The sequence below is a fragment of the Stegostoma tigrinum genome, chromosome 21 (genome assembly GCF_030684315.1).
Source record: "Stegostoma tigrinum isolate sSteTig4 chromosome 21, sSteTig4.hap1, whole genome shotgun sequence".
Taxonomy (NCBI): domain Eukaryota; kingdom Metazoa; phylum Chordata; class Chondrichthyes; order Orectolobiformes; family Stegostomatidae; genus Stegostoma; species Stegostoma tigrinum.
Window position 1 is genome coordinate 37,267,431 of NC_081374.1, and position 12,927 is coordinate 37,280,357.

Consider the following 12,927-nt stretch of genomic DNA (forward strand, 5'->3'; position numbering starts at 1 on the left):
TCTTTTACTTCTTCATGTTGTCCAAGGACACTCTTGTATGTAACGTAACAAGGTGTGGAGCTGGAGGAACACAGCAGGCCAGGCAGCATCAGGGGAGCAAGAAAGCTGATGTTTCGGGTCTGGACGCTTCTTCAAAAATGGGGGAGGGAAAGGGGGCTCTGAAATAAATAGAGTTGGGGGGGTGATAGAAGGTGGATAGTGGAGCAGATAGGTGGGAGAGATGACAGACAGGTCAAGGAGGTGGGGATGAAGCTAGTAAAGGTGAGCGTAGACAGGAAGTTGGGATGGGGGTTGGTCAGTGAAGAGGAAGGGATTTTCAGCTCTGAGCCGCTCGCTGAGATGCTGCACTGTGGACAAATGCAGTTATGCATTTGCACCTGCAGCGGCCAGAACTCCAACCTTATTGACCACTTTGAGCAGCATTTTCTTTTCTCCTTGCAAGAACAAACAACACAATGAGTGCTGTCTGTCTGGCCACACTCTGGAAAGAAACTAAGCTCATTATTTACTTGCACTTCTCTTCGACAAAGAGAAGAAAATCCCTGAGATCAATTTCCCCATTTTAGATTCCCACTTTTGACACCCCCCCACCCCTCACCGACCAACATCTCGCCAGCTCTCTACCTTCAAAGTCTCCTGACATCTGTGAATCCTTCAAAGTTTAGCTTTTAGATTTCTGGCAGGCTTCACTGACCAGCTCTGTTTCCCATTATATGTGGAAATGGTGTATGAAATTGTAAATCCAAGCCATTTCCTTTACTGATTACATCAGATTGCTCAACTCCAAGGCCCCGTTTCTGGTAGTTAGCTGCAGTATCTCAGTTTGAGCCAAGCACTCACCAACGCAGGTTTTCCCATCAGAGTGCAGGGCAAATTTCAGATGGCATCCACACTTCGGGCCTTGATCAGTATCATCGCACGTGTGCTGGCATCCCCCGTTTCCATAGTTACACGTCACTGCAGAGAGAAAATGCATTATCAAGTCTTGATGAATGCTGTAGGTGACATTAACTGACCCCAGCCTCTCAAATGTGTCAAAGAACAAGTTTTCAGATTCTTATCTAACCACAGCAAGCAACTATCGCCTTTTATAGTTGGGAAGCAAACCATCTCGGGAATGTTTCTTTAGTTGGTTTATTTTGTTTTCCATGAAAAAATGCTACTAGTTGAAAAGAAATTTGATATAATCTGATTTTGTTTGTTTATTTTGTTTTCCACAAAAAATTGCTACTACTTTAGACAAAAATGTGATGTAATCAGGACCACATTCTTTATCCATTAAAAGAAAAACAATTTTTTTTGTCAGAGGAAAGTTTTTGGAATACTGACATAGTTCAAGAACACTATTCTTTAAGATAACACCTCATCCTCATTCTAGATATGGGTCTCCAAAATGTCAAAAATCACAATTTAGCCATAAATTCACCAGGGTTTTTAAATCCCCGGATCGAAATCACATTTCACCCTTTTCCTTCTGTTCTTTGCCTGAATCACACAATGTCCCACAGCTCAAAGGAACAGGCAGATGTTTTGCTTTCATAATTGCAAGGTAGGTAAACGTGAGGTCATCCTATTTTCTAAATGATGGAGGCTCCAAGAGGAGCTCAATAACATATTGTTAAAGTATTATATGTAAAAGCTAAACAAAATATTCCAAAAGGCTAACGGAATTCCATCCTTTACATCTGGAGGACTACAATACAAGGGATTAATGTTATGCTTCTGTTATACAAAGACCAGCTCAGACCACACTTGGAGTTACAGAGAGCAGTTCCTGGCACCAGAATGTCATACATATGGGGCTTGGAGGGAGTACAGCATCAGCTTACCAGAAGCATCCTAGGATTCCTAAGGGTAAATTATAAAGAGAGACTACACAAACTAGGTCTGTATTCTCTGGAATTTAGCAGGGTAGGAGGTGACTGCAATGACGTCTTTAAGCAATTAAGTAGAACAGCAAGCATTTGACCCATGGTTCGTCGTTATATGGCACTATACTGCCGACATTTGTATACTTCTCTCTAAGATTTCCCAGGCTTTTCTGCCTTGTTTTTCAATTCTTAAATTGAGCAAAAGGTTTTGTAGAAACTACAAATCTAATTTTACTAAGAATCCCAGATGAAAGACAAAATGAAGTTGAGAATTATCATTCCACAGGTAACTGCTGATTAGGCCTTGGGCTGTGACTGAGGTTGTGACTGGGTTGGTACTGTCCCATACTCCTGGTCTCCAATCACCATTTTCCAGGGAATTGTGAAGGGCAAACTATGACCATCACTGGCAGAGAGGGTAGAGGCAGGGGTTTAGGAGTCCATATTGATTTGATATGCAGCTGGTGCACGTTTGGTAGAATTTTAAGGGCATTTCCTTCCTCACCTCCTGTGCAGCATTTACCACAACTCGGAAGACTGGAAATGAGTTGTAAAGGGAATGAACTGTGTGGAAAATAAATTTCTATTGAGTCAGCCACACATTTCTATTAATAAACCAAAGCCACGCAGCATCAAATGTGTTAGCTGCTTAGAGCTCCTTGTTTAAGGGAAAGGAACCTGGAAGTGTAATTAAGATAACAAAGTGTGAAGCTGGATGAACACAGCAGGCCAAGCAGCATCTTAGAAGCACAAAAGCTGACGTTTCGGGCCTAGACCCTTCATCAGAAAAGCAAAGTGTAATTACGTTTGCAACACTATTACATTGCTAAATTTCACAACTTGTGTTCGTAAAACTGCACTGCATTTATAGATTATCATCCCCTTCCCCTATTAATCCACTTTTGGATGCAGCTTTTGCGTATAAAAGAAAATCACAAGGTCGTGAATGCACACAGCATTTACATTTTTTGATACTCCTGCTTATGGAATGTGGATTTGACCAGACAACAATTCATAGATAGCAGACAACAGGATCAGTCAACATGCCGCTAAGGCCTGGTTTACCACCATGTTGTAATTTCAAAAAATACTCCCATTCCCACTCATCATCATAAACTCCAACGAATGCCAGTATTTAAGACTTCCAGCTGTTATGCACCTAACATCTGCCCCGGCCTATATGTAATCTTTGCAAATATCTACCAGATGATTTCAATTAAAGATTTTGGAATATACAGCAGATTTATTGCCCTGGGTGAATATAGGTTGATGTTTCAGGTGTAAGCCTTTTGTCAAAACTCCCCTTGCTTTCATTACACAGTTCATTATTGACCTGGCAAACTTATCTAGCATTGTGTGTTCACATTTCTGTATCTGATGTTCGCAGTTTCTTTTCTGATCTCCTTTATTAGCTTTAACAACAATGTTGTAAAATGTCAGCCGACATGTGCGGATGTTATAAAGAGAATTCAGAATAATATTGGTTAGTAATGACGGAAAGATTTCACAGGAATAACTTCTTCAGCCACTCAAACCCCTAACCCTAACTCATTGACTTAGACCATTTACGATTTAGATTTCAACTTCACTCATCCACATGTGGTCTATATCTCTTACCCATCAAAAAAAAAGTCATCACACCAATAAGCCTTTCATTTATATAGTGCCTCTAATGCTGTAAAATTTCTAAAGAGGCTTCACAGAGTTGTTATCAACCAAAATCTCAAATAGATATTAGGACAAAAATCTAAGATTGGTCAAGCAGATAGGTTTGAAGGGGAATGCTCAAGGAGATAAAATTTGGTGAGGAGGGTCAGAAAGGGAATTCCAAAATTTAGCATCTCAGCCAGGAGAAAATTAGAGATGAGGAAGAGAATAGAATTCAGCTCTACGATCTCTGTCATCTCCACCATCTTTTGAGGAAGAGACCTCTGGATCGGTGCCACCCTTTAAATGGAAAAGAACATCCATATTTCACCCAAAACAGCCCAATTCTAAGTTTATGTTCCAGATTCCTTCATCAGAGAAAGAATTTACAATTTACCCCATAAATCAGTTAACACCATGAATAGATCACCCCAACCTTCTAACTTCAAGGATAATACAAGCCAAATTCCTGTATTTGGTCTTTGCAAGCCTTTAAGCCTGCAAATATTCTACTGACTGCAATGCAGATTTGATTTGACTGAATTAGAATCGCTTCAGGTATCCAAGTCTTAAATGGGCCCCTCTCCTTTTCCAGAAAGCTTGATAAATAGGGTTTCGAACACAACCTTGTCAGGAATATGCTTTATTTTCTTGAAATCCTTACATTTATTCTATCCACCACAATTTTCTCCTCTCCTCCTTCGAATGTGCTGACATATTGACCAAATGATCATTATTCATGTGAGCCGTGTCACAGCATCTCTAGGCTATTGAACGGCTAAAAGCATTATAACAGAGTTCTGATCTTTACCAGGTCCTCAACAGGCATTTCCAGAACAGTCAAATTGACTGGAATGCAATGATAAGAGCAAATCCTGGTTAACTATTTACCACCAGCCTGGCCCAGAAGCAGCATCAATTCCAAGTCACCACTCTATCTGACAGCATGTTCGCCTGTACCACCAACATTCAGCTCGTGGGGCTTTATTTCTCAAAACTCTACTGACTGACCCACAGGGAGAACCTTCAAAGCTATTTTTAATTCCACTTGTGAGGCCGATTACAATTCAGGGAGCCTCATCCATCATGTTAGCAGATCAGCTATGATCAGCCACAGGGGCAGCATGGTGCCTCAGTGGTTAGCACTGCTGCTTCACTGCGCCTGGGACCCAGGTTCAATTCTAGTCTCAGATGGCTGTCTGTGTGGAGTTTGCATGCTGTCTGCGTGGGTTTCTTCCTGGTGCTGGGTTTCCTCCCACAATCCAAAGATGTGTAGTTTAGCTGGATTGGCCATGCTAAATTACCCATAGTGTGCAGGGTAGGTGAATTAGCCATGGGAATTGCAGGGTTAGGGTAGGGGGTTCGGTCTGGGTGGGATGCTGTTTGGAGGGTCAATGTGGACTTGATAGGCTGAATGGCCTGCTTCCACAGTGTAGGGATTCTATGAAGAAAATTTTAAAAGTAACGGCTTACAGGGTCACCTTCCAGCTACACAGTGCCCTCTCAAGATAATATCTTCTATAATGCACAAGCGTTAATGTTCGGCCCAAAATAAGACACAGATATACGTTGTGACTTACACTTGCAGTCCCGTTGGTTCTTCGTGAGTTCAAATCCAGGTCTGCACTCGCAGGCAATTCCACCCTTTGGAGTTTCTCGACAGATGTGAGCACATCCATGGTTTTTATTCATACAGTTCATTCCTTCTGCAAAGAAGCATCATGAAGAGAAAGAGTCCATTAAATAGCCGTCTCATTCCAGTACAGCTTAAATAACATTGTGTCAAGGAATCAAAACTGAGCACAGCTGAGAGGAACACTACAGTCCAATACCAATCGATCTACAAATTCTTTAGGCTCCTTTCTTGATGCATGCTTTTGTCTTTTTCTCATTAATGTTTCTTCACCAACCATTACCTTCCTGAGACCAGGTTCCATGAAACGTTCAACGTTCTCAATGCCTCGTCTAAATGGGAATTCTTCACAAGGCACAATTTGTGGTGGCATTAAATTTGCAACGTGACACTGTCAAACATTACTAGAGGTGAGTGTAAACAGAAATCAGACCCCTTTCCACCATTTTGAATGAACTAGTTCACAAGCTAGTGAACTGGTTGAAGATTGCGTTTTCTGGGCATTGGATAGGAAAAGTTTTGGGAATGTTTCACACCATATATGATGAGGTGGCACAATGACAGATGGAAAGGCTTGGCACAGGGATCCATGACGGGCAGCTCAGTGGTTAGCACTGCTGCCTTGATTCCACCCTCGGGTGACTGTCTGTGTGGAATTTGCACATTTTCCCCGTGTCTGCATGGGTTTCCTCCTGGTGCTCTGGTTTCCTCCCACAGTCCAAAAATGTGCAGGTTAGGTGGATTGGCCATTGGAAATGCAGGGTTACAGGGAATAGGGTAGCGGGACTGGTCTGGATGGGATGTTCTTTGGAGGGTTGGAATGTACTCGATGGGCTGAATGACCTGCTTCTGTAATGTGGGGATTCTATGATTGCATAGTCCAATGTGTACAATTTATGTGAAAAATAAACTTTATTGAACTCTCATGTGGTGCAAAGCTGTGACTTTCACAAAGCAAAACAGTACCAATGCTGGATTTATTCAGCAGGTCAGCCAGGATCTCTGGAGAGCAAAACAGAATTAATGCTTCTGGTTAATGACCTTTCAGCAGAACACAGGTAAAATAAAGGGCCGCTGAGACAAAAAGTTCAGTTTGTTTCAGGATGTTGCCTGAGCCATTGAGAATTCCCAACATTTTCTAATTTGATCCCTGAGCTTCCACACTTCCAATAGCCTCTTGAAGTGAACCCATTATAGTCATCAATGTACATGTACCTCCCAGGAAACATGAGCAGGGTGTAGAAGGGGCACAGGAAGGTAACAGAAATCCTATCATACAGAAATAATGGCTGCCATGGGAAGGTAGCAGAGACTAAAATACTTTTGCAAGAAAATCTATAAAGATAAATTATTGTAGATAAATAACTATCGGTTACAGGTTCATACCATTACGTTGTTTCCTCTGTAATTTAAGATAGAAATCTAAAAATATACAGAGCATTGCATTAAAGAAAATTTGAGATAAATTTGGACGCTGATAGTAAACAACAATTTTTTTCCATCATAATACAATTATCACTCAGGAAGGATACACAGACCTATAAAATTTCAGGTTATCTCTTATTTACCTTATACTTCACTTTGTTATCCTGTGAAAGTGTCTGGAAGGAATGTTTACTATTATTCCATTTTTAAGTTTAATCTAGCTGTTAACATTGGATCCTGTGTAACAATAGTTACTGTAACACCAGTGTGTTGATAAGATTGTCAGAATTGAAAAGAGAAACTTACAAGAAGTCAGAAACCTGAAAATGTCAACTCTAAAGTTGTTAAAAATGACAACTTTTTGGTAAAACGTTAAGTGCTTTCCTATAGGAGCCATTTCCTGCTTAAATTTTACCCCCGAGGGCCTCTGCAACCTTAATTAAGAGGCATAGTGTGGCACAACTAAACGACCCCTTCCTGCATCTCAAAGATACTGTACAAGGAAATTCATATTACAGCTGGGGAACTGAATCCTTCAGATAGAGAGCTGAAATGAAATTATTACCAATATTTAATTGTTCTGTACAGTCTTCTGTTAAAATGCTTCTTCACAATAAAAAAGTTACTTTAAATTTGACCTTTTCTATTCATTGCATGTGAATGCTGCTGGCTAAGTCAGTGGTTTTTGTGCAGAGGGCAGTGGAAAGTCAACCACTGTTACAGCTGTCTGTCAGTCAGGGTAAGGGCAGCTGATTTCCTTCTGTAAAGGACACTAGTGAACCAGATGGGCTTTTACGACAATCAGTGGTGATTATCTGCTCACCATTGATCCAGCTCTTTATTCCAGACTTTTACTAACTTCACATTTTTAAAATCCAAGTGGAAAAGTTTTAAAATGACTTTCCACACCTCACCATCACTCTAGGGGGTTGCTGCCTCTATGCTGTGTACACAGGTGATTGGACATGGAATCACAACTGCTTAGCATGCAGACGTGAGGGGGTGGGGGCGGGGAGGGGAAGGTGGGCAAGACGAGTCACGGGGGTCATTTAAGTCATAACCTTGCATGGAGGGGGGTGGGCGCAATGAACTTACATTTACATCTGATGTGCTATAAGCCATAACACTCAAACAAGTTTCTCTGACTCCATGACACTTGGGGAAGGCTAAGCGATGCCTAGTCTGCAATGCAGGTTGGGAACGCCAAGTACAGGCTCATGACCTGAACCAGCCTTCACGCTTAAAGGACACTCCTGAGAATCAGAAAGACTGGGATTGTAGCTGGGACCCCTGGAATTGGGAGTCGCCCAACATTTTTGAAGGGCTCCTAACTTTTTTTTCCCCAAGAGGTAAATAGCGGGGTTAAAAAATGATGGCTACTGCTCCCCTTATAAAGGGCAAAGTTAGAATCCTTCACAAACTGTCACCACTTAACACAGGAACATTGTCCGGTTTGTCCCAGTTTGTAATTTAAGTTAGACCGATGTTACACAGGGAACAGCTCAATGTCTCTGAACCACAAAAAGACACTGTACATAGGCAGGGACCTGCAAGATGTAAATAATTGTCCAGTGATGATGGTAAAGTCAGGGATATATCTGAAGAAACACTGAAATGGTAGGACAGGGTAGATGAGTGACAATAACTCAGTACAACTGCTTGTACACACAGAATTGACAGCTTACAGGTTTAGGTGTCCAGTTGGGGTTGGGTGGAATTTAAGTTCAATTAATTTAAAAGGTTAGAACTACAAAACCCATCCTTAGTGACAGGTAACTAATGTAAAATCCCAGCTGGTTCATAAATGTCCTTTAGGGAAGAAAATCTGCCATCCTTAGCTCATCTATCCTACATATGACTCCAGAACCACAGCAATGTGGTTGGCTCTTAACTGCCCTTTGAAATGGCGATTATCTGTTATAAGGAATCTGCAGTTAGTGTAAGGACAGAAGCTTCTCCTTCTCCCCTTTCTCCTTCCCAAGGCCAATTAAGCATGGGCAACAATTGCTGGCCTTGACAGTGACATGCGTGAAAGAATAAAGAGAAAAAATACTCTTAGGCTTGAAACAGTATGTAATTCAAATCATCTAAAACTTCTCCCTCCCCAACCCTGCAATGTTCTGCCTCTGTCTTTCACTGGATTTCAATCTGCTTTAGTTTGAAATTTCTCAAGTGCAAATCCATCAATGGTACCTGCCCTTCCCACCTCAGATACCTCATTCAAACCCCCATTCTTTAGCTATTCATCTTAAGTTTATGTTTTACATGTTACCTTTGATTGGTTCCACTTTCAGTTGCAGATCCTTCAGCAATTGTCTCTGAACTCTCAAACTTCTACTTAAGTCATTCTGCCTTGATATCTCTTTTTCTCTGCTCGCCCTCCCCCCCGACTAAAAGCGTTCACAAAATCTATAAATATGGCTTTCCATCACCTTCCTCAATCCTTCTTCTTCCATTCTCAATGCTCTGTCATATCCCATGTCCCTTTGGATGTTATGTTACATTAAATGCAATACAAATGTAAGCCTTTGTTGTTGAACTCTATAGATGGCAAGTTATCAGTTAGAATTCTGGCAGTGTTATCTTGTCCTTTTATCTGTTTTTTAGGACCTGATAAAACCTCAGTCTTAAAGAATTCTCAAATAAACTTCGGCTCAGTGTACGAGCAGCTGGTACAAATCTGCATCTACTGAGCTCTGAGAGCTGCAGTCATAAACAATCAAGCCTCAATGTAATTCTCAACTTCAAGGCATTTCTCCAGGTGATTACTGCTAACTCTTTCTCTCCAGTTATCTAAACACGTAGACTTCAAAGCAGTTTCAATAAAAGAGGTTATAGTCTGTTTTAAAAGTTTTTTTTTATTTCCTAAGTGTAAAATGAAGACTTTGTTTTAAAAGCCATCAGGATTGTATTAGATGTCGCAGAATTAATAAGAGTGCAAAGTCTGGAAGTCGAAGAGCCTTAGAGCACAGAAGGAGGCCATTCCTTGTTTTGAAGAGCTCTCTCATCTCCTTAATAGACCTTCTCCCTTGCTCTATCCCAGAGAAGTAGTACAAACAGAAAATCTGGGCATGTACAGTCATTTAACCAGCATTTAAAACTGAGGCAGTTAGGGCAGCATTACCAAGAGAAAATCATGGGTTAAGAGCACCCATAAATGGTCACAGACAAAATATTAATCCTTTTCTTGCTGATACTGATCAACCCACCAATTGTGAGCTGGGATCTGCACTACCCCACACTTGAGCAGATATAAACACCAACCAGAATTCGACAAACGCCAACACTGCTGCAAATACACAGCAAGTCCATTGGCAGCTGCAGAGCAAAAAACACAGGTTAACCTACTCAGATGTTTATTCAGAACTAAAAGATGAGCAAGTGTTTTAATTGAATCTGAAGAAGTCATGGAAAGTGGGGAAATAAAGACAGCTGTCAGCGCTGGGGAGGTTCTATTGCTAATTGATCAAATATTTTTAAGGGCACAATAAAGTTTGACAAACTAGAACAGTCTCCTTGATTGAAAGGGACAACTGATCGCTAGTGGCTAGTGTTCATGGAGAAGACCCTGTTACACTTTCAAAAGTAATGTCCTGCAGTGAAAATGAACACATCCTGACGGTCTATTCTCTGGGGATTCTCTGTTCTAAAGAATCTGCAGTTCATGTAAGGACAGAAGCTTCTCCTTCTCCCCTTTCTCCTTTCCAAGAAAAATAAATGCTTTCACACACCCTTGCTCTTTGCTTGAAATAATTCTTTAAGTAGTTTTACTAAAAAAACATAAAATACAGAATAATATTAGACATGCATATTAACCTAAACATGCTGCTTTTATAATCTATCACTAATTTAACATGACACATTTAATGTTTTTTATATTAAGAGTGTCCTGAACTCCAAAGAAAATCAAGCAGAACTCCAGAATATTAAACCACCATCACATCTCCAGTATTTGGTATTGGTTCATTAGCCTCCAGACAAACATTCCAGCAGCGCAGGAATCCCATCTGTATTTCATCATCTTGGTCTATCCCTATCCCGATAGCCATTAATCCCATGCCTCCAGAACATATTCATGCCACTAGCATTCACAGAAGCCATTTCACATACTTCATTCTTTTCTCATTCTAGTTTTTAGTGATCACTATTAAAGTGAGGGATGATAGTGTGGGGAGACCAGTGTTAGTCATGCTCTAAAACTCCCTCTAATCTGTCTAACAACATGCAGCAGTCCAACCTTAAAGTGTAAGTAACAATTTTCCTATTACCTACATCAGTTACCCTACAGTCTCTTTGACTGGGGAGAAGTTCACTACATCAGTTTTGGATTGGATTTGAACTCAGGTTCCAGAAATGGAAGACTACTGGTTAATGCAGCACAAAACCCAGTTATCTGTAAAGGTCAGTTTACAAAGGGGCCTACCTATCGTCAGGCATTTATTACAGCATAATCATACTGTATGATAGGAAAGACTCCTCCAAAGTATGAAACATTTGGTGGCCAATGAGGTGACTTGCTTCAACATCTCTAGCACCTGAAGAAGCAACCAATGGGTGAAAAATTGACTAAGGTTTAAGAGTCTGTATATTAACACAATGAGTCCCATGATCTTATATCAAACCCAAGTAATCATGTCTAATTTGTAGCCTACATACAACTTCATTGCATCTCTGTTACAGAGTCATACAGCACGGAAACAGATACTTCAGTCCATGCCGAACATAGTTCCAAACTAAACTAGTTCCACCTACCTGCTGTGGGCCCATACCTTTTCAAACTTTTCCAATTCATGAACTTATCTATGTGTCACTTAAACGCTGCAATTGTGCGCACATCTGCCGCTTGCTCGAGAGGTTCATTCCATACACAAACCACTCTCTGTGTAAAAACATTTGCCCCAATGTCTTTTTTAAATATCTATGGTCTTATGGACCTGTCCCTTCAGCAATATTAAGTAATTAGAGATATGAGAACAGTAAAAGTGGTGAATGATTGACCCTGGGAGTACTCAACATTGATACATGTCTAGTCTCTAGACTCCTCCAAGGTCACGGGAACTTTCTGTTGCTTCCCACTTTCAGCCTCTTCTCAACAAGTGCATCATGTTGAACACTATTTGGAGTGAATACCATGGGATATAAGGGATTAGAATCTACCCTGTGTGGGTGTTTTCCATAAAATCTGGCTTGAACGCACTACTGCTGACTAAGTTTGGCTAGTCTTTTAATGTGGAACTGAGAGGTGGGTCTGATTCATGTGGAAAATCTCTCACACGTTCATCATCGTCACTCATTCACAAGATCAACCGTGGTTGAATAAAGAATGTTGGAGAAACATCAAAATGAGAACCCAGTGAAGTGACAATATCGTTCTAACCATATATTCATTACCTACTCAGCAGGATACATGTATATAGTTAAGTGGCCCCAAAACTGACAGATTTACATAAAATTCTGTAGGCTGCCAATATTCAGTCGAGAATGGCAGTGGACCATTGGGCAACAAACACGAGGAGAGATTCCTCAAACACAGAAGAGTCCCAGCGACCATGCACGCGACAAGGCTAAAGTGTTTGCAAATTCCTTTGGCACGGTCAGACAAAATTCAAAATTGTCTAAGTATGGCATATCATCCCTCCAAAAATCAAACTGTCAATTAGTGCCACACAATACCAATTTCTTTCCATTCATCAGTAAGTGATAGAAAATCTCATCAAATGATGTTGGCTCACCAATAACCACGGCATTACTGCACAATTTAGGTTTCAATGGAACTACTGCATTCCAGACTCCTCACAGCCTTCATTTCTCATATTCTGCATCTTTCCTACATTACAATAACTACACATTACTGGCTGCAGAGCAATAAGACATGCAGCGTCATGTAAAATGCTATACAAATGAGAATCTTTCTTTCATTGTTTTATTGATCTGCCTGTATGTCACCAAGGCACTTCGGCAAAAATGGGAGTATAGGGGAGAAGCTTCCACTGGCTGGAGTAATTGCCATCAGTTGTGGTCATCAGGGGCAAAGCCCTTGGCCCAACCATCTTTTTGTGGTCTGTTCATGTCTTTCTCTTTATGTGGTCTGTTTATGACCTACTCTTCATTGTAAAGTCAGAGGTCGAGTTAACATCTGTGTTCAGCTCCACCCTCAATTCCTCAGATGATAGAACAGTCCACACAGCCTAGAGCAGGATCTGTACAACGGCTAGGCTTGGGCTGAAAAGTGGCATATACCATTTTCGTCACAAGTACTAGATAGTGACCATCTCAATAAGAGAAACTCCCAGCGCTTACCCCTGCCATTCAACAGTGCCAATATTGCTAAGATAAAAGTGATACCTTGGG

The 12,927-nt window shown here is 40.9% G+C and overlaps 1 protein-coding gene across 2 annotated transcripts in view; it reads right to left on the bottom strand.

Moving 5' to 3' along the window:
• Positions 1–12,927, bottom strand: part of LOC125462693 (signal peptide, CUB and EGF-like domain-containing protein 3) — a 361,430-nt gene that overhangs the window by 107,175 nt on the left and 241,328 nt on the right. For both annotated transcript variants that reach the window (XM_059653452.1, XM_059653453.1), the window contains 2 exons: positions 5,099–5,224; positions 841–957 (listed from right to left, as the gene is read on the bottom strand). In XM_059653452.1, the coding sequence (XP_059509435.1) occupies positions 841–957; positions 5,099–5,224 (243 nt within the window). The remainder of the gene's footprint in view (positions 1–840; positions 958–5,098; positions 5,225–12,927) is intronic.